At 48.7% G+C, this 22,748-nt stretch overlaps 1 protein-coding gene across 1 annotated transcript; it reads left to right on the top strand.

The window, feature by feature from the left end:
* Window positions 1-2,743: 2,743 nt before the first annotated feature.
* HECTD3 (HECT domain E3 ubiquitin protein ligase 3) lies at window positions 2,744-21,444 on the top strand. The gene is made up of 22 exons (XM_073643582.1): window positions 2,744-2,881; window positions 4,611-4,979; window positions 5,297-5,457; window positions 6,439-6,531; window positions 6,805-6,940; window positions 7,419-7,534; window positions 7,751-7,864; window positions 8,846-8,928; window positions 9,350-9,515; window positions 10,218-10,299; window positions 10,541-10,723; window positions 10,857-10,909; window positions 11,104-11,168; window positions 11,766-11,869; window positions 12,121-12,240; window positions 12,314-12,403; window positions 12,555-12,761; window positions 15,988-16,117; window positions 16,192-16,266; window positions 20,694-20,775; window positions 20,867-20,938; window positions 21,145-21,444. The coding sequence occupies exons 2-22, from the start codon at window positions 4,659-4,661 to the stop codon at window positions 21,227-21,229; spliced, it is 2,538 nt and encodes an 845-aa protein (XP_073499683.1). The 5' UTR covers window positions 2,744-2,881; window positions 4,611-4,658; the 3' UTR covers window positions 21,230-21,444.
* The last annotated feature ends 1,304 nt before the right edge of the window (window positions 21,445-22,748 follow it).

The following is a 22,748-nucleotide window of genomic DNA, read 5'->3' as shown; positions in this document are numbered from 1 at the left end:
CAGGGGGCTGCACCGACCCCGGCTCTAATGTAACCGCACCGAGCCCCTGTACCAGACCACCGTATATACAGACTGCAGGTCTGCGGCTGACCCCAGCGACAAAGGTCACCACAGTTATATGGAGGGGTCAGAGGAGTCTGGGGGGGACAGAGGGGTCTGGAGGGGACAGAGGAGAACAGAGAAGTCTGGGAGGGACAGAGGAGTCCTGAGGGGACAGACAGAGGAGAACAGAGAAGTCTGGGAGGGACAGAGGAGTCTGGGGGGGGGGGGCAGAGGAGTCCTGAGGGAACAGAGGAGTCCTGGGGGACAGAGGAGTCCTGAGGGGACAGAGGAGAACAGAGAAGTCTGGGAGGGACAGAGGAGTCCTGAGGGGACAGAGGAGAACAGAGAAGTCTGGGAGGGACAGAGGAGTCCTGAGGGGACAGAGGAGAACAGAGAAGTCTGGGAGGGACAGAGGAGTCCTGAGGGGACAGACAGAGGAGAACAGAGAAGTCTGGGAGGGACAGAGGAGTCTGGGGGGGACAGACAGGAGAACAGAGAAGTCTGGGAGGGACAGAGGAGTCTGGGGGGGACAGACAGAGGAGAACAGAGAAGTCTGGGAGGGACAGAGGAGTCCTGAGGGGACAGACAGAGGAGAACAGAGAAGTCTGGGAGGGACAGAGGAGTCCTGAGGGAACAGAGGAGTCCTGAGGGGACAGAGGAGAACAGAGAAGTCTGGGAGGGACAGAGGAGTCCTGAGGGGACAGAGGAGAACAGAGAAGTCTGGGAGGGACAGAGGAGTCCTGAGGGGACAGACAGAGGAGAACAGAGAAGTCTGGGAGGGACAGAGGAGTCCTGAGGGGACAGACAGAGGAGAACAGAGAAGTCTGGGAGGGACAGAGGAGTCCTGAGGGGACAGACAGAGGAGAACAGAGAAGTCTGGGAGGGACAGAGGAGTCCTGAGGGGACAGAGGAGAACAGAGAAGTCTGGGAGGGACAGAGGAGTCCTGAGGGGACAGAGGAGTTCTGGGGGGACGGAGAGGTCTGGAGAGGACAGTGAAGTCTATCTAAGATCGCTACTTTACAGTAAAGTCATATTTGCGTTGGAGCCTCCATTGCAGATTATTTGGTGAGAACAATAGTTAACCATATCCACTGCGTCCGTCCTTTTTCGAACTGTAATAGAACTACAAGTCCCAGAATGACAAGCCTCCGCTGTCACGTCCCCTCGAGTTTCTAATCCAGACACACAAAATATGAAAGACTCTACTGTGCCTCTCTGGTCAGAGATCCCCAGCCTCTGTGGTGAGAGATACCCGACCTCTCTGGTCAGAGATACCCGGCCTCTGTGGTGAGAGCTACCCGGCATCTGTGGTCAGAGATCCCCGGCCTCTGTGGTGAGAGATACCCGGCCTCTGTGGTGAGAGATACCCGGCCTCTGTGGTGAGAGATACCCGGCTTCTGTGGTCAGAGATACCCTGCCTCTGTGGTCAGAGATACCCGGCCTCTGTGGTCAGAGATCCCCAGCCTCTGTAGTGAGAGATACCCGGCCTCTGTGGTCAGAGATCCCCAGCCTCTGTAGTGAGAGATACCCGGCCTCTGTGGTCAGAGATCCCCAGCCTCTGTAGTGAGAGATACCCGGCCTCTGTGGTCAGAGATACCCGGCCTCTGTAGTCAGAGATACCCGGCCTCTTTGGTCAGAGATACCCGGCCTCTTGGTCAGAGATACTCGGCCTCTGTGGTCAGAGATACCCGGCCTCTGTAGTCAGAGATACCCGGCCTCTGTGGTCAGAGATACCCGGCCTCTGTGGTCAGAGATACCCGGCCTCTGTAGTCAGAGATACCCGGCCTCTGTAGTCAGAGATACCCGGCCTCTGTGGTCAGAGATCCCCGGCCTCTGTGGTGAGATATACCCGGCCTCTGTAGTCAGAGATACCCGGCCTCTTTGGTCAGAGATACCCAGCCTCTTGGTCAGAGATACTCGGCCTCTGTGGTCAGAGATACCGGGCCTCTGTAGTCAGAGATACCCGGCCTCTGTGGTCAGAGATACCCGGCTTCACTGCTTGTTCCCAGAAGATAAAGACTTGGCCTCAGATTAAAGTTTATCAGCCGGGCGGATCCTGCAGCGAGCGACCGAGGAGACCACGCCGACAAGACGGGCGTAAATATTCACAGGATGGGTGATAACGTCCGGGGTCTGATCGCTGGGACCCTCACTGATCGGCACAAGGAAGCGCCATTATAATCCAGCGATAACACCGGCTCCATTCATTCTACACAGGACTCCCGGAAAAAGCTGAACACAACGCCCCATAGTCCCATAGAGAAGGAGTGGAGGGCTGCAGTGTGGGTTACACCTCCACCAGAAGACCATTATAATCCCCTCCCCCACAACAGTGAGTGTCTGACACCAAATGTATCCAAGCAGTGTGATACCATATGCTGAGCTGTGTATCTAATCCTATTAGTTGTGATGCGGTGTGCAGAGTCCCCGCATTATTAGCATTTATTTTAAAGCAAAATTAATTGCAGGGAGCTGAATATAAGAGCAGGTCTCACCCATATAATACATATATAATATACTGTACAATAAACAGAGGGGAGAGGACCCGGCCCTGGTGGGCTCACAGTCTACTAGTGTCTGACCCTACCCTGTGTGATACTGCCTGTATGTTTAGTATCTAACTCTATCTAATACAGTCTGCTGAGCTGTGTATCTAATCCTATCGTGTGTGATACTGCTGCTTGTATTCCGTGTATCTGAGCTGACCGCTTCTTCACAGCACCACCCTGCTCTCTGTGCACTTGCTGCAGGACCCGGGTGCGCGTCTCCTCGGTGATATACGGCAGCGGTAGTTCCGGGTTCTTTCTTCCTGGGATGCTCGGTGATCCGGGGCCGGAGGTGAGCTCTGTGCTGTGTGAACATACCTGGCCCTGTGCTGGCTGCATCCCCTGCCCCATGTGTAGTCCTCACCCCTCCAGAGATGTGTATGGTCCTATAGAATGTGCCCTGCACCATGGCAGCCCCTACAGATCTGCATCCATGTCCTCCCTGCGGGTCTGTGTGATTGGGGCGGTGCTGAGTGGCATCCCTTATAGATCTGTGCGGTGCTCGGTGACGGCCCCTATAGATCTGTGCGGTGATCTGTGACGTCCCCCTATAGATCTGTGCGGTGCTCGGTGACGGTCCCTATAGATCTGTGCGGTGCTCGGTGACATCCCCTATAGATCTGTGCGGTGATCTGTGACGTCCCTCTATAGATCTGTGCGGTGCTCGGTGACGGTCCCTATAGATCTGTGCGGTGCTCGGTGACGGTCCCTATAGATCTGTGCGGTGCTCAGTGACGTCCCCTATAGATCTGTGCGGTGATCTGTGACGTCCCTCTATAGATCTGTGCGGTGCTCGGTGACGGCCCCTATAGATCTGTGCGGTGATCTGTGGCGTCCCCCTATAGATCTGTGCGGTGCTCGGTGACGGCCCCTATAGATCTGTGTGGTGCTCGGTGACGGCCCCTATAGATCTGTGCGGTGCTCGGTGATATCCCCTATAGATCTGTGCGGTGATCTGTGACGGTCCCTATAGATCTGTGCGGTGATCTGTGACGTCCCCCTATAGATCTGTGCGGTGCTCGGTGACGGCACCTATAGATCTTTGCGGTGCTCGGTGACGGTCCCTATAGATCTGTGCGGTGCTCGGTGACATCCCCTATAGATCTGTGCGGTGATCTGTGACGTCCCCCTATAGATCTGTGCTGTGCTCTTTGACGTCCCCTATAGATCTGTGCGGTGATCTGTGACGTCCCTCTATAGATCTGTGCGGTGCTCGGTGACAGCCCCTATAGATCTGTGCGGTGATCTGTGACGTCCCCCTATAGATCTGTGCGGTGCTCGGTGACAGCACCTATAGATCTGTGCGGTGATCTGTGACGTCCCCCTATAGATCTGTGCTGTGCTCTTTGACGTCCCCTATAGATCTGTGCGGTGATCTGTGACGTCCCTCTATAGATCTGTGCGGTGCTCGGTGATGGCCCCTATAGATCTGTGCGGTGATCTGTGGTGTCCCCCTATAGATCTGTGCGGTGCTCGGTGACGGCCCCTATAGATCTGTGCGGTGCTCGGTTACGCCCCCTCTAGATATCCAGCACATAGAAGTGCACATACAGGATCCGTGTGTACTCGGTCACCTATGAATACTGTGCACCTATATAGAGCCATACTGTATACTCTCTGCCGGCACTTATGGGGGCTCACATTGCAGGCTCCTCAGTATGGGGGGGGGGGTATCCTGACTGTTATCGGGTCATGTGCTCTCTGCCCCCTGTGCGCCATATTTCGGGGCTGTTGTTGGATCAGGCGTCTTCCGTGTATAGATCAGTAAACAGCGCTGTGAGTCACCTGCAGTGTCAGTCACTTGTGTGACACGAGGGCGTTTCTGGAGCCGGGTGTGATCACATAAAGCGGGTAGATTGTCAGCTCTTGTGAGCCGCCCATGTCAGGATTGGCCATGTAATGGGATGTAATTGGGGTGTTGCTCCCCCTTATACAGCGCCTCCACCTTCCCCCCTGCACTTTATGTCTCCTTGATACTTTGTTGTCAGGTATTACATGGATTCTCATTGTCTCCCTTGCAGTGAAGTTTTTGGGGCCCCTTCGCCCCATTTCCTGTGAACGCTGCAGCCATGCAGGACGCCAATAACCCGCGCCGGCTCCTGGCCCACATCCGCTGTGTGCTGGAGTGCATCGACTGCTTCCGCCGCGCGGTCCCCCTGCCCGAGGTGCTGTGCTACGTTCCAGGGGAGGTGCTGTACAAGATCTGTAAGGACCCCAGCAGCGCGTCCTCCGCCCGCTCCCTGCTCACCGTGTGGGAGGCCCCGGGGTTCTCCAAGCAGAACCTGAAGAAGCTGTCACGCGCCACGGTGGAAGTGCGTAAGGGAAGCTGCATCCGAGCCACGGGGGAGGAGTACGGCAACGCCAATGGCCTCTGGGTGAAGCTCAGCAAGGTGGGAAACTCACAGCGAACCCCAGGAAACGTGACCCTCACCGGACATATATAATTCTGGTGAAGAGCTTGTCCTCCGCTCACACCCAGAGCTGCAGTCAGGCTGACCCCTGGTTGTTCAATCTCTAAACACAGTACCTTCAGAAGTAGCCAGCAGAATTGTGCACGCAGCTCTGGAGTATGTCATTTTGGATCGATATCGGGTAAAGTGAAGGATATATAACACTTCTACCCCAGTGCACTATTTGGATGAGCGCCGAGTTCCCCACCCCCCCTAAGTGGACTGAGAGTTTCTTACTCCGGTCTCTTTTTCTGCAGGAGCAGATGGAGGAATACAGAGAGAGCTGCGACTTGGTGGAGGGCTGGGTCCTTCTCTGCAGGCAGGACGAGGGTGGTGACAGGCTGGTCCTGGTCGAGACCGCCGATAAAACCTACAGACAGCAGCAGTTATTTGGGGTGGACTACAAGCCCCTCAGCAGGTAAATTTATATCATTACACATATGACGTCACTGCAAAAGTTTTAGGCAGATCTGGAAAAAATGCTATAAGCAAAAATGTTTTATAAAGCAGAAGTATCTTTGGTTAGTTCTCCGAGATGTTTGGGATCAGCTCCTGCCGAGTTCCTTCAAAAACTGTATGCAAATACTTGGAATAAAGTGATGGAGGGTACAGGCGGCCACCAAATATTGATAGGATTTAGAATTGTGCAAAAGTTTTAGGCAGATGTGGAAAAAATGCTGCAAAGCAAAAATGCTTTATAAAATGGAAGTGTTAAATCCACAGAAGATGTGGGGTCAGTTCTCTGAGTTGTTTGGAACAATTTCCTCTGAGTTTTTCAAAAACTGTGCGCAAATACCAGTATGAAGTGATGGAGGCGACAGGTGGCCACCAAATATTGATGGGATTTAGATTCCTCTTTTGCTAAAAATAATTGATATAAAAATAAACTTCTTTAAAGCTTCTTACTCTGCAGCACTTTTTCCGCACCTGCCTAAGGCTATGTGCCCACGTTGCATTTATGAAGCAGAAAATTTCTGCTGCATAAATGCAAGTCCTCTCCCGGAAAAACGCATGCGGAATTCCGCACGCATTTTTCGCGCGTTTATCACGCGTTTTCCACATGCGGAATTGCCTTGCGTTTTTTATGCATTGGACTAAGGCAATTCCGCTTGCGGAAACGCAAAATTAAATGACATGCTGCGGATTTTTGAACGCGGCATAAACGCTGCGGAAAAATCTGCAACATGTGCATAGAACTTGCGGAATCCCATTGGGGACCATGGGGTGCGGATATACATGCGTTTTTCAAGCGTTTACGCTGCGGAAATTCCGCAGCATATACGCTTGAAAAATGCTACGTGGGCACACAGCCTAAAACTTTTGCACAGTGCTGAAGACAAAACACATCGCTGACCGGCAGTTTTTGGCCTTTCTTGGTATCTTTTTCCCTCGTCTGCAGATGGGAAGACGTCGTGCACACCACATACTCCATGCGTCTCGGCAAGAAACCCCAGATCACACCTCCAGACACGGAGGCCGTGCCGAAATTACGGTGAGAACTCTTGATACAGGTACCGGCATAAAACCGTGGGGCTACATAGTCGACTGCTGGGAGTACCCACGTTTGTGATACTGTGAATGCCTCTCTTTGATCCGTCTGTTGTACAGTATCCTCCTCCACCGCTGTATATTTGATGCACTGGGAGTACTCACCTTGTTTTTTAAAGGGGTAGATCACTTTCTTACCACCACTTTATTTCTAGGTCATTTGTGTATATAATATTCGCTCGCCTCCCTGTATGACGTCGTCTTTCCTCGTCCGCAGGTTCATTCCTCCGTCCTGGACGTACGAGTGCGACGAGGATCTGGTTCACTTCTTATACGAACGTGTGGGAAAAGAGGACGAAAGTTTGGGAAACATGAAGCAGTTTGTGGAGACCATCAACGTGTCGTCAGCCACGGTACGGCTTGGTGACGTGGCCTCGCTGCGAGCACACAGCCTCTGCTCATATCACAGACCTTTGATTCCCGTCGTGTTTTATTACCCCGCCCGCCCTGTGCCAATAACCAGATGGTCGTCTGCCAACTGCTGAGGCAGCGAGCGGTGCGAGGTGCCACTATAGCTCCGCTGCATAAATGTCAGTGCACCAAAAGTGGCGCCCTCTCCTGATGCTGGATAAGCCTGCCCCACCTACCTTCTGTAAAAGCAGCACGAATCCCCCTGCCCATTCCCAGCTTCTGGAAAAAGGACGACCCTGCAAGGTCAATGCAACCCTTGAGGAAGGCAAGTGCCGCGAAACCGAGCTGTGCAGCAGCCAACAGGGGAGCTGTCACATTGGTTGTCACCCAGCTTTCCCAGCGCCTGCAAGATTGATATTTACTGGGATTTTTTTTTAGTGGTCAGGAAAAAGTCTTGACGCATTAAATCTGCCATTACAGGAGGAGAACAATTTGTCGGCCCTGACTGACGGACAACACGACACCTACTGGGAAAGCGATGGGTCCCATGGGCAACACTGGATCCAGCTGCACATGAAAGAAGGCACCGTCATCAAGTAAGAGTGAGCAGTATATACCACAGGCGACCTACAGCGATGGCCTCAGCCACATAGATGCGGTGATGGTTGCAAATAATCATGCAGATTCAGCTGTACCTTTGGACTTCAGAGCCTGGCGAACTACAAGACCCATAGTCCCCAGCGGAGCCTGAGTTACTTGTGGGTCATTATGTGTTCCTGGTTACACATGTTAACGCTTTCCTCATTGTGCAGGAAGCTGATGCTGACGGTCGACTCCACAGATGAGAACTACATGCCCAAGCGAGTTATGGTCTATGGGGGCGAGAGGGAAAACCTGAAGAAACTCAATGATGTCATCATAGAGGAGTGAGTGTGAGGGGCACAGGCAGGAAGTACTACAGGAGGGATCAGGGGGTATTTAATATTGGCCTGTTAGATCAGATTCCTAATTATGCTGGATGTTTGCACTTCAGAGATTATATCCTATTATTTTTGCATTGAAAATTAAAACCAGGAAAATCCATTAATGGGGTTGTCCAACCTTAGGATAGAAGTCTGCAGTCACTTTATGTACGCTGTGAGAATACTCCAGTGCTGGCGGCGGGCGTGTGACCACAAGTATGTGATTTTCATACATAAGGTCACTTGCCAACTAGTCGTGTGCAGCTTCGCTCAATGCAAGTCTAGTCGGAATGTAAATAGTAATATGCAAATCACATGCTTGCACTCACATGACCTCCCGACACCGGAGGAGAATCCTCGCAGTGCATGCGATGTGTGGATTCACAAGTCTGCAGTCACATAGAATGAGGCTGAACAACCCTTTTAAAGTAGTATTCTCGAGTTTGGAAGATATTCCTTATCCATGGGATAGGGGATAACTTCTTGATCACTGGGGGTCTGACCACTGATTCTCAGAACCGGGGTTCTGAACAGCCCCGTGTGAATGGAGCCAGGGTCAATTGTACGTACCTCCGCTCCATTCATTCATTCAGAGTGCTGAACTTTGTTTTTGGCTGGATTTTGTGGGGTCCCATAAGAATGAATGAAGCTGCAGTACGCCCTGCAGAGCACCGGTTCTCTGGATCGGTGGGGGTCCCAGTAATTGAGAAGTTATCCCGTAGCCTACGGATAGGGGGTAACTTCCAAACTTTAGAATACTCCTGTAAGTCAACCTCATGAACGGATCTGGGAGGTGGAGAAGGAAACTATTACATTTTTAGGGCCCTTCAGCCTCTTGATCTTTTAGCTTTAGATCAATAAGCATATCTTATTACCGATCCCGTTGCGTTTACTGCTGGCACTCTATATCCTTAACTTTGTGTCTGACCTCTCCTCTCTCGGCAGTAGCCTCATTGGAGACGTTTGCGTCCTGGACGACATGACCTCTCACATCCCGGTCATCGAGATCCGGATCACTGAGTGCTTTGGTGAGTGGGTGAGCGGTGGAGTGCAGGAGATGGCGGTGGAGTGCAGAAGACGGCGGTCTCATCTAATCTCTGATGGCTTATTACATAAAGGGCCGGTGCCCACTCTTCTGCAAATAAAGCTGCATCACCCTTGTTTAGTTCATTGTTTGCAGACTCTGTGCCTCAGTTCCTGCTCTGCTTTCTGTCAGTGAATGGATACATCCTGACCCCAGTTCTGCTCACTCAGCTTTCTTCCTTTGTGGGTTGACCGGAGGGATGCATTGTAACAAACCCTCAGCTGTGATCGTAGCACTTGATCTACATTTGTTTTTAGACTGTGAGGAACAATGTCCCCAATTACTTTGCAGAAAAGATCTTGTAAGTCACGGAACTTATAGTGCTGGAGGTTTCATTTCTACTTTCTCTGTTTTTTTTCTTGTAGATGAAGGGATTGACGTCCGAATCCGAGGGATTAAGATTAAGTCCTCTAAGGAGAGGGATTTGGGGATGACGGCCGACATGTTTCACCCTCCCAACCTGGTACGATACCCGCGCCTGGAAGCCATTGATCCTGACGTCCTGTACCGGCGAGCTACAGTCATTCAGAGGTCAGAGAACGTGGCGCAATGTCTTGGCAGATTTGCCTTTTAGCTTTTTATAAGCCATATTGGTTTCCCAGAAAGTAAGCGCTTATTCATGTGAGCATATAGGGGCCGTATCTTCTGGCCTGGTACATATGGTTCTCTTATTTCAGGTCAGGAGATCCGGGCTGTAACATGCGCCTGAATATGCGGCTGCTGTGTGGTCATGTAATTAAAGGGAACCTGTCAATAACACCACCCCTGTACAAGAGGAGATAGTGCAGTATAGAGCATTATTTACAGGACTTATAGCAGCGCCAAAATCAGCTTTTATTGCTACGTGAATTAGATTTGCAAGTGCACTAGGGGACATATCGATGCACTTGCAGTCTATGGCTCCTCTTTGCTTCTTCTTTCCCATGCTGTTTGATTGACAGCGGAGACAGCGGCTGCTGCATAACGTCACCATTGTTCTAATCTGTCAATCAAAAAGCGTGCGCAGGGAGAAGCGAAGAGCAGCCATAGACTGCAGCTACTCTGATGGGCTCAACATTTCCTTGCAAAAATAATTTACGTAGCAATTTCGTTTTATACGGCCCTATCCTGCACTACCTTGTTACTGACGGGCGCCTTTTTAAGCCCCTTACAGAAGATGACGACTTATCGACTGATATTTTAAGGAGAACGATCCTTAATATGAGAATATTTTATATCCTTTCCCTCCTCCAGATTTGTGCGGCTGCTCGACAACGTCCTCCATCACCTCGTTCCCGCCTGGGACCACAGTATCGGCACTTTTAACCAGCTGAAGGTGCGGTTCTCACAGCTGAGTGTTTGCTTCAGTTGTATCCAGTCTAGATGATTCTCTCTGAGCTTGAACTTCAGATTGATACGTTTGCTTGTTTTTTCTTCCTTCGCTGAAACATTGTAACAAATTTAAAGCACGGGAGAAAGATAATTTGTGTTGCTGATGTTATAGGCTACACTGTTACATTGTGACAACCCATCCGCTGTGAGTGCAGGACAATATCGTGTCGTTTCTCTGATTTCAGTACATCAAACAGTTCCTGCTTCTGTCCAAACGCCGCTGCCCCCTCATCACTCAGTGCTTGAAGGACTCCGAGACCAGCAAGCCCAACTTCATGCCCCGTCTGTATATAAACCGCAGGCTGGCGGTGGAGCACCGGGACAACCCGGCTCTGGACCCCACCTACAAGAAGACCGTCTTCAGCCAGGTACCCGAGGGTCAATGCAGAATAATATGCATGGAGAACACGTGCAGGGAGGGCGGCCCCCCCAGGGCGGCCCCCCCAAAAACATTAATCATTTGTTGCATTTTATGTTATTTTTTACGATTTCTGCCCCCAGGTATATGAAGGCCTGAAGCCCACGGACAAGACTGAAAAGCCGCTGGATTACCGGTCAGTGCAGCTGCGCCTCTTGTCTGTACGTTGTATCTCTGCGATGCTGCATCCTGTTCTCCAGAAGTTTTATAGACATTTCTTGTGACCGTTTGATAATCCAAAATTTCATAATCTTGACAGTGATCGGATGTCAGATTAATGGAAGTTTACTTTATATCCGTTATGATAAACGCACTTGTTTGTCCCTCCAGGTGGCCGGTGCGTTACGACCAATGGTGGGAGTGTAAATTCATCGCAGAGGGAATCATTGATCAAGGTACGGAGTGGGGGAGAACCTGGAGGTGACCGTGAGAGCTCATGAAGTTTGCGCTGGGTTTTCTACTAATTATATCCCCTCCCCCACCCAATTAATATAAGATGCAGCTATTTTGACATCTGTGGCGGGCTATAATTCTGTGGTCTCCGAGGACTGTATCCAACCCCTTTCTAGCTCTGTAACACAAACATAGCCTTTGTAATGTCAAAGTGGCCTTTCCATAGAAAGCATGGTAACCCGGTTGTAACCAACTGCCTATTTAATATAACATTATCCTGACATACTTTTGATGATTTTTATTTATTAATAAATGATCCAAAAATTATCCCTTTTAGTCATTTGTGATCAGGTAGATTGTTCTGTGCAGAACACTGATTCTATCTGATGGTGTCGCTGTCAGAGGTAACATCATCCTCAGCTACTGAAACAAATGTGCTATGCCACATATTCCATAACTCATTCATTCTGTGTGGGGTTTTCTACTGACATTATCATGCCCAGCTATTCCAGCATCTCTTGTGGTGTCGTGATGCTGTACACTGCGACATTATGTTTTTAGGGGGTTTTTTATGTTTTTTTTTATCTTCTACTCCACAGGTGGAGGTTTTCGAGACAGTCTGGCTGATATATCAGAGGAGCTCTGCCCCAGTTCTGCTGATTCTCCCGTGCCGCTGCCATTTTTCGTACGGACATCAAACCAGGTGAAAATGCCTAAAGCTTAAAGTCACCTTCCGACCACGTGTTGCAGCTCTGCTGGAGAGAGTCAGCAAGCTTGTGGCATTGTCTTTACCCGGCATTAGCTGCTGGACGCTGGCAGTCATCAATCATGGTTGGCACAGTGATCCCCATGGTTGGCACCATCGATGCCCAATACTTGTTATCCTGGGTCACATCATCTCTGTCTGCCGCCATGGTATCGGCCATTCACATGTTGTGACTCCTTCTGTTCCAGGGGAATGGCACCGGGGAAGCGCGGGATATGTACGTCCCCAACCCGTCCTGCAAGGATCTGACAAAGTACAATTGGATCGGGCAGCTGATGGGCGCAGCTCTGAGGGGAAAAGAATTCTTGGTATGTTAGTTCCTCTGTGTGCTGTGGTTCTCTGTATCTCTACCCTTCTCCGCTGACCGCCCTGTGCCCGCAGGTCCTGGCGTTACCTGGCCTCATATGGAAGCTTCTGACGGCAGAGGAAGTGAGCTGGAGCAAGGATTTCCCGGCAGTCGATTCTCTGCTTGTGAGTCCGGGATCCCTGACTATATACCATGTGTCCTGTGCCATCGGCGCCGGTGTGTGGCACCTGCCCACCCTCATCATTGTGTCTGTGTATGAGCCTTCTGTGATATAGTGCATATCCTGACCTTCTGGGGGCACTGTTTCTTCGTCAGGTGAAGCTGCTGGAGATGATGGAGCTGATGGATAAGGACACGTTTGAGTTTAAGTTTGGCGGGGAGCTGACGTACACAACGGTTCTGAGCGACCAGAGGATGGTGGAGCTGGTACCTGGCGGCAGCAACATATCCGTGCGCTATGAGGACCGCCTGGAATTCATCCAAATGGTGCAGAAAGCGCGGCTGGAGGAGAGTAAAGAGCAGGTAAGAGACCGGACAGGGAGGAGGAAGTGTCTGCAGCTCTGATCCTCCAGAGCTGTACTCACTATTCTGCTGGTGCAGTCACTGTGTACATTACATTACTTATCCTGTATTGATCCTGAGTTACATCCTGTATTATACTCCAGAGCTGCACTCACTATTCTGCTGGTGCAGTCACTGTGTACATTACATTACTTATCCTGTACTGATCCTCAGTTACATCCTGTATTATACTCCAGAGCTGCACTCACTATTCTGCTGGTGGAGTCACTGTGTACATTACATTACTTATCCTGTACTGATCCTGAGTTACATCCTGTATTATACTCCAGAGCTGCACTCACTATTCTGCTGGTGCAGTCAGTGTGTACATTACATTACTTATCCTGTACTGATCCTCAGTTACATCCTGTATTATACTCCAGAGCTGCACTCACTATTCTGCTGGTGCAGTCACTGTGTACATTACATTACTTATCCTGTACTGATCCTGAGTTACATCCTGTATTATACTCCAGAGCTGCACTCACTATTCTGCTGGTGCAGTCACTGTGTACATTACATTACTTATCCTGTACTGATCCTGAGTTACATCCTGTATTATACTCCAGAGCTGCACTCACTATTCTGCTGGTGCAGTCACTGTGTACATACATTACATTACTGATCCTGTACTGATCCTGAGTTACATCCTGTATTATACCCCAGAGCTGCACTCACTATTCTGCTGGTGGAGTCACTGTGTACATACATTACATTACTGATCCTGAGTTACATCCTGTATTATACTACAGAGCTGCACTCACTATTCTGCTGGTGCAGTCGCTGTGTACATTACATTACTTATCCTGTACTGATCCTGAGTTACATCCTGTATTATACTCCAGAGCTGCACTCACTATTCTGCAGGTGCAGTCACTGTGTACGTACATGACATTACTAATCCTGTACTGATACTGAGTTACATCCTGTATTATCCTCCAGAGCTGCACTCACTATTCTGCTGGTGCAGTCACTGTGTACATACATTACATTACTGATCCTGTACTGATCCTGAGTTATATCCTGTATTATACTCCAGAGCTGCACTCACTATTCTGCTGATGCAGTCACTGTGTACATACATTACATTACTTATCCTGTACTGATCCTGAGTTACAGCCTGTATTATACTGCAGAGCTGCACTCACTAGTCTGCAGGTGCAGTCACTGTGTACATACATTACATTACTGATCCTGTACTGATCCTGAGTTACATCCTGTATTATACTCCAGAGCTGCACTCACTATTCTGCTGGTGCAGTCACTGTGTACATACATTACATTACTGATCCGGAGTTACATCCTGTATTATACTCCAGAGCTGCACTCACTATTCTGCTGGTGCAGCCACTGTGTACATACATTACATTACTGATCCTGTACTGATCCTGAGTTACATCCTGTATTATACCCCAGAGCTGCACTCACTATTCTGCTGGTGCAGTCACTGTGTACATACATTACATTACTGATCCTGAGTTACATCCTGTATTATACTACAGAGCTGCACTCCCTATTCTGCTGGTGCAGTCGCTGTGTACATTACATTACTTATCCTGTACTGATCCTGAGTTACATCCTGTATTATACTCCAGAGCTGCACTCACTATTCTGCTGGTGCAGTCACTGTGTACATACATTACATTACTGATCCGGAGTTACATCCTGTATTATACTCCAGAGCTGCACTCACTATTCTGCTGGTGCAGTCACTGTGTACATACATTACATTACTGATCCTGTACTGATCCTGAGTTACATCCTGTATTATACCCCAGAGCTGCACTCACTATTCTGCTGGTGGAGTCACTGTGTACATACATTACATTACTGATCCTGAGTTACATCCTGTATTATACTACAGAGCTGCACTCACTATTCTGCTGGTGCAGTCGCTGTGTACATTACATTACTTATCCTGTACTGATCCTGAGTTACATCCTGTATTATACTCCAGAGCTGCACTCACTATTCTGCAGGTGCAGTCACTGTGTACGTACATGACATTACTAATCCTGTACTGATACTGAGTTACATCCTGTATTATCCTCCAGAGCTGCACTCACTATTCTGCTGGTGCAGTCACTGTGTACATACATTACATTACTGATCCTGTACTGATCCTGAGTTATATCCTGTATTATACTCCAGAGCTGCACTCACTATTCTGCTGATGCAGTCACTGTGTACATACATTACATTACTTATCCTGTACTGATCCTGAGTTACAGCCTGTATTATACTGCAGAGCTGCACTCACTAGTCTGCAGGTGCAGTCACTGTGTACATACATTACATTACTGATCCTGTACTGATCCTGAGTTACATCCTGTATTATACTCCAGAGCTGCACTCACTATTCTGCTGGTGCAGTCACTGTGTACATACATTACATTACTGATCCGGAGTTACATCCTGTATTATACTCCAGAGCTGCACTCACTATTCTGCTGGTGCAGCCACTGTGTACATACATTACATTACTGATCCTGAGTTACATCCTGTATTATACCCCAGAGCTGCACTCACTATTCTGCTGGTGCAGTCACTGTGTACATACATTACATTACTGATCCTGAGTTACATCCTGTATTATACTACAGAGCTGCACTCACTATTCTGCTGGTGCAGTCGCTGTGTACATTACATTACTTATCCTGTACTGATCCTGAGTTACATCCTGTATTATACTCCAGAGCTGCACTCACTATTCTGCAGGTGCAGTCACTGTGTACGTACATGACATTACTGATCCTGTACTGATACTGAGTTACATCCTGTATTATCCTCCAGAGCTGCACTCACTATTCTGCTGGTGCAGTCACTGTGTACATACATTACATTACTGATCCTGAGTTATATCCTGTATTATACTCCAGAGCTGCACTCACTATTCTGCTTGTGCAGTCACTGTGTACGTACATTACATTACTGATCCTGTACTGATCCTGAGTTACATCCTGTACTGATCCTGAGTTACATCCTGTATTATACTCCAGAGCTGCACTCACTATTCTGCTGGTGCAGTCACTGTGTACATACATTACATTACTGATCCTGAGTTACATCCTGTATTATACTCCAGAGCTGCACTCACTAATGCTTATGGAGATTCCCTGTAGCAGTTCCTTTGACTTTCCTGCAGTTTGTGTTTTCTCACTTGCCGCCATGTTTCTTGGTTTTGTAGACTAACGCCCTCCAGGCCGGGCTGCTTAAAGTCGTTCCTCAGGCTGTGTTGGATCTTCTCACCTGGCAAGAGCTGGAAAAGAGAGTCTGTGGAGACCCCGAGATCTCCGTGGAGGCCCTAAAGAAGCTCAGTAAGATTGCAGACGGCTTATGTTTCTAATCTGTAGAGTGTGATCGGTGCTGATGCGTTTCATCTCCTCTGCAGCGCGCTTTGAAGATTTGGAACCAACAGACATTCGAGTTCAATATTTCTGGGAGGCATTAAATAACTTCACGAATGGTGAGTGTCGCCTGCCTGTGGCTGAGGATTAGTGCATGCTTCTATGGGACCGAAACGCACTGGGCTGAGCGCATATTATTTATTTATTATTATTATAGCGCCATTTATTCCATGGCGCTTTACATGTGAAAGGGATATACATAGCACAAACAATTACAGTAAATTTTGAACAATACAAGTCGGCGACTGGTACAGGAGGAGCAAGGACCCTGCCCGCGAGGGCTCACAGTATACAGGGGATGGGTGAGGATACAGTAGGTGAGGGTAGAGCTGGTCGTGCAGCGGTGGTTACTGCAGGTTGTAGGCTTGTCGGAACAGGTGGGTCTTCAGGTTCCTCTTGAAGGTTTCCACGGTAGGCGAGAGTCTGATATGTTGGGGTAGAGAGTTCCAGAGTAGGGGGGATGCACGGGAGAAATCTTGTATGCGATTGTGGGAAGAGGAGATAAGAGGGGAGTAGAGCAGGAGATCTTGTGAGGATCGGAGGTTGCGTGCAGGTATGTACCGGGAGACTAGGTCACAGATGTATGGGGGAGACAGGTTGTGGATGGCTTTGTATGCCAGGGTTAGGGGTTTTCTCTGGGCAATGGGGAGCCAGTGAAGGGATTGACAGAGGGGAGAGGCCGGGGAATAGCGGGGGGACAGGTGGGTTAGTCGGGCAGCAGAGTTTAGGATAGATTGGAGGGGTAGGAGAGTGTTAGAGGGGAGGCCACAGAGCAGGAGGTTGCAGTAGTCGAGGTGGGAGATGATGAGGGCGTGCACTAGTGTTTTTGCAGATTCGTGGTTGAGGAACGTGCGGATCCGGGAGATATTTTTGAGTTGGAGTCGGCAAGAAGTGGAAAGGGCTTGGATTTGTGGTTTGATGGAGAGATCAGAGTCCAGGGTTACCCCGCGGCAGCGAGCTTGCGGGACTGGGGAGAGTGAAGAGCCATTGACTTTGATGGATAGGTCAGATGGGGGGGCTGAGTGAGATGGTGGAAAGATGATGAATTCTGTTTTATTAATATTAAGTTTTAGAAATCTAGCAGAGAAGAAGGATGAAATAGCGGACAGGCAGTGTGGGATTCTGGTTAGTAGGGAGGTGATATCGGGTCCAGAGAGGTAGAGCTGTGTGTCATCAGCATAGAGGTGATACTGAAAGCCATGGGACTCTATGAGCTGTCCCAGGCCGAAGGTGTAGATGGAGAAGAGCAGAGGTCCTAGAACTGAACCATAGGGGACACCGACAGATAGGGGGTGAGATGAGGAGGTGGTCTGTGAGTGTGAGACGCTGAATGTCCTGTGTGTTAGGTATGAAGAGATCCAAGATAGGGCCAAGTCTGTGATGCCGAGAGATGAGCGAGTCTGCAGTAAGAGGGAATGGTCCACTGTGTGTAAGGCAGATGACAGGTCCAGGAGGAGGAGGACAGAGTAGTGTCGCTTGGATTTGGCGGTCAGTAGGTCGTTGGTGACTTTAGTCGGGGCAGTTTCAGTGGAGTGGTGCGGTTGGAAGCCAGATTGGAGGCGGTCAAAGAGGGAGCAAGAGGAGAGGTGGGAGGACTGCTCAAGATGGATGTGTTGTTCCAGTAGTTTTAAGGCATAGGGAAGAAGTGATATGGGGCGGTAGCTAGTCAGAGAGGATGGATCAAGGGACTTTTTTTGAGGATGAGTGTGATCGAGGCATATTTGAAGCATGAGGGGAAGACACCAGTTGTTATTGACAGGTTGAAGAGGGTGGGTTAGGGTTGGGATGAAGACTGTGGTAAGGTTTGGGATGAGGTGGGACGGGATTGGGTCAAGTTCACAGGTGGTGAGGTGTGACTTGGAGAGTAAGGCTATGTGCCCACGTAGCAGATTTGATGCAGAGCGTTTTCACCTCTCTCTGGCAGAAAAAAACGCATGCAGATTTACATGCGTTTTTTCAGCTTTTTTACATGCGTTTTCGCATGCGTTTTTTCAAGCAGTTTTCCAAGCGATTTTGAGCATCACTTGGAAAAGTGCTTGACAAGTTGGTCACACTAAGGCTGTGTGCCCACGTAGCGTTTTTCAAGCGTATATGCTGCGGAATTTCCGCAGCGTATACGCTTGAAAAACGCATGTATATCCGCACCCCATGGTCCCCAATGGCATTCCGCAATGTCAATGCCCATGCTGCGGATTTTTCCGCAGCGTATATGCTGCGGTCAAAAATCCGCAGCATGTTCATTAATTTTGCGGAAGCGCAGCGGAATCAATGTGCGGATGGTACCCAAGTCTGGATGAGAGGAGACTCTCATCCAGACCTGGGTACCAAAGAACCTGTAAAAAAAAGAATAAAATAAAGTTTATACTTATCTTCTGATGTTTTCCCTCCGTCGCGCTGTTGTCTGAAGGACCTGCCACGTCATTGAGTCATGTGACCCACCACATGACTCAATGACGTCACCGCAGGTCCTGCACACAACAGCGTGAGCCGCTCAAGCCTCCGGACGGGGCAGAGAATGCATCAGAAGGTGAGTATAAAGTTTATTTTTTTATTTTTTACCATTCTGAACAAGTTGTCAAGCACTTTTCCAAGTGATGCTTGGAGAAGTGCTTGATAACCCGCATGCGGAAATGCATGCAAAGACGCCTCACAAACGCTAATATATGTAATATCCGCATGTGATTTTCCCGCCAGGGAGAAGCGTAAAAAATATGCTTCAGGTCCGCAACGTGGGCACATTGCATGGAGTTAGGCTACCGGCATGGATTTATATAGTGTGACCAAGTAATAGTTAAAAAAATAAATAAAAAAAAAAGCTTATACTCACCTTCCTGTGTCTTCCCGGTGTTCTCTCTGATGCGTTCGGTCTCTTGCAATGCTTGCGGTGGTGTGAAGGACCTGCGGTGACATCATTGAGTCATGTGATGGGTCACATGACTCAGTGACGTCATGGCAGGTCCTTCACAACAGCGCGAGCATTGCAAGAGACCGGATGGCGTGGACAAAACACCGGGAGGACGTTGGAAGGGGAGTATAAACTTTATTTTTTAGTTTAAATTCTTTTTTTTACAGATTCTATGGTACCCAGGTCTGGATGAGAGTCTCCTCTTCTCCACACCCGGGTAACATCCGCACATTAGAACGCGCCAATTACTCAAGTACAGATGCAGTCTTGCGGAATTGGCGCGTTCTAATGCAAGTCAATGGCGGCGATTACGCTGCGTGTCCGCAAAATTAATGGACATGCTGCATATTTTTGAGCGCATCATAAACGCTGCGGAAAAATCCGCAACATGGGCATTGAAAGTGCGGAATTGCATTGGAGACCATGGGGGGCGGATTACCAAGCGTTTATGCTGCGGAAATTCCGCAGTGTAAACGCTTGAAAAAACGCATTGTGGGCACACGGCCTAAAGAGGAAAGTTGATCTTCTGTAATGGCGGAGAAGCTGGTTTTGGAGGAGGAGGATTGAGTAGATATGAGAAGGGGCTGTGGGGACTTTAGGCAAAAGCTTTGTCTGATGGTATCAATCTTCTGCTTGAAGAATGAGGCAAAGTCCTCGGCTGAAATAAGAGGAGAGGGAGGAGGCGCTGGGTGACGGAGGAGAGAATTGAAGGTGGTGAATAGCTGTTTAGGGTTGTGTGACAGGGAGGATATGAGAGATGAGAAGTAGGTTTGTTTATAGTTGTCATAGTTATTGTATAGGTATAGTTATTGTTTAACCCCATACTATAGTACTGTGGACGAGAGCTGCTTTTCCTTTACAGAATAATGGGGGTTTTACTGCTGTTTGTCGTGACATTTGCCCCATGATGTATACAACCGTCGTCTCTAGCCTGCGGCTGCTACAAAACTCCAACTCCAACCGTGTCCTTACAGACATAGCGGGAATCGAATGACTGTTTTGCTGCTGTTTATTGTGAACTGTGCCCTATATGCATTGGATAGAGGTCTTTATAGGGTTATTCTCAACGCTCCTCTGCCTCCCAGTTTCCTGCTTGTTGGGGGGCGATGCGCTCCCAAAGATAGACGGCTCGGACTGTCGGCATGGTGGCACCACGGGTCCGAGCTGTGCGCTCTACCATGTTGCTTGCAGAGACAGCTGTTACCTCTGCAGCATCGGAGGAGCGCAGACGCACTAAAGCTCGGATTCGGTCAGCTTAGTAGTGGCCACTTCTGAGATGGTAGAGGTGGTCGGTAACTATAGTATTACAAATTCCTCTGCTCTTGAGAACAGAGAGGATTCTTAATAAGGGGTGAATTGCAAAGTTGCCTTTTTTTAGATGCACTTTGCAATTTTAACCATTTAAGAACCCCTTTTACTTGTCTTTCTTAAGCTGTTGCAAATGTACAACTCCCTCGTTCCTCTCTTAGGGCATGCTGGGGGTTGTAGTTTTGCAACAGGGGGTGAGCCACAAGGTAAAGGTGACTGATATAGGCGGTTTGCTTCCGTCGTAGACCTAAAAAACGCTCTTGTACTTTTCAGAGGATCGAAGCCGCTTCCTCAGGTTCGTCACCGGGCGCAGTCGTCTTCCCGCGCCCATATATATTTATCCGGATAAATCCGGGTGAGTACGACGGTAAATGCAGAAGATCATGGATGCCGTCTGGGGGTCTCGGCTCGGTGGTCCCTATAACCATGTGATTTCTTGTCCTCAGCTCGGACACTACTGACTCCCTTCCCGAATCCTCCACCTGCTCCAGCACTTTATACCTCCCCAACTACCCCAGGTACAGTATCTGCACCCGCCGCCGTGCCAGGCTCGGCCCATCTGTTATCGCCACAGTCATGTGACACCGAGGAAAACAGAGAAGTATTCCGGAATCCGTCATTAATTGCTCCTCTCTGCTGTCGTGAATAATGCCGCCATCCGAACTAACACAACAGCTTTTCGGCTTTTCGTTACTTTGTGTGATCCTTTTTTTTTTTCTTTCAGCGCCAAGATCTGCGAGGAGAAGCTGCGCTACGCTGCGTACAACTGTGTGGCCATTGATACAGACATGAGTCCGTGGGAGGACTAAGATGGCGGCAGATACGACGCTGGTCCGCGGGGCCGGGAGAACCGCGCTTTATTTATGTTTTTCCTCTATGGACTTTTAATACCAGTAATTGCACCAGATGCTTCGCTGTCGCCCGGCTCCTGTGCAGACATCCCGGCGCGTGATGTGTTTGTGTCATTTTTATTTTTGTATATTGCTCTGACTGTAGCCGAGAAAATACAAGAACCAAATATAAACCTGTGTCTGTGATACCCACCTAGAGGGGGCGCCGTCTGCAGTATGGCATCTGTGGGATTCTAGTCGGTATTCTGTGTCTTACCCTGTATGATGTCTGCAAGCAGATTTTTACAGCTGAAATCTCCCAGCATTCCTTTCTTGTTCAGTCTCTTTGCAGAGTAATGACTGTTTCTAATAAGAACTAGCAGAATAGTGAGTGCAGCTCTGGAGTATAATACAGGATGTAACTCATGATCAGTAATGTAATATATGTACACAGTGACTACACCAGCAGAATAGTGAGTGCAGCTCTGGAGCATACTACAGGATGTAACTCAGGATCAGTAATGTAATGTATATACACAGTGACTGCACCAGCAGAATAGTGAGTGCAGCTCTGGAGTATAATGCAGGATGAACTCAGGATCAGTACAGGATCAGTAATGTAATGTATGTACACAGTGATTGCACCAGCAGAACAGTGAGTGAAGCTCTGGAGTATAATACAGGATGTAACTCAGGATCAGTACAGGATCAGTAATGTAATGTATGTACACAGTGACTGCACCAGCAGAATAGTGAGTGCAGCTCTGGAGTATAATACAGGATGTAACTCTGGTTCAGTACAGGATCAGTAATGTAATGTATGTACACAGTGACTGCACCAGCAGAATAGTGAGTGCAGCTCTGGAGTAAAATACAGGATGTAACTCAGGATCAGTAATGTAATATATGTACACAGTGACTGCACCAGCAGAATAGTAAGTGCAGCTCTGCAGCATATTAGACGTTATATGTACATATACCTGGATTATAATGCATACAGTGGAGCTCATAGTTGGGCTGCCCCATCTAAGTTTGCTCATGACTGTTAGATTTTAGTGTATCCTAATTTATCTACATATATTACTAGATTCTGCATTCAGAATTGATCCTGATTTGCTGCTCTAATTCTGAGTCCTAAAACTCTGCTCCATTGCTCCCCTGCTGTCCTGCCACTATGTAGTAAGATAGATGTCATTGCAGCATGTAACCAGGAGAGGGCACCACACTACAAGAGACAATGGAGGCGACATGTCTGGCGCAAATGTCATTATCACCCAACCTGGGCATTACTGGCGCAGCTCAGCCGTGTTGTTCCTCATCCCTCAGTGCTTCACGTCACTGAATTGATTATATATTCTCTTGTATTAATTTTAAATATTAATTTCTCATAAATGAAGTCTAGTGTGATATATTAGTTGACTTTATTAATATTATTTATTTCATTTATTTTACAGCCTTTGGCTCGACCTTGAGCCATGGTGACTTGATGGAAGAACCT

This window comes from Phyllobates terribilis, unplaced genomic scaffold (assembly GCF_046119375.1).
Source record: "Phyllobates terribilis strain yellow unplaced genomic scaffold, ASM4611937v1 Scaffold_8__6_contigs__length_399053987, whole genome shotgun sequence".
Taxonomy (NCBI): domain Eukaryota; kingdom Metazoa; phylum Chordata; class Amphibia; order Anura; family Dendrobatidae; genus Phyllobates; species Phyllobates terribilis.
The sequence above is the reverse complement of the archived record's forward strand: the minus strand, read 5'-3'. Positions and strand labels throughout refer to the sequence as shown.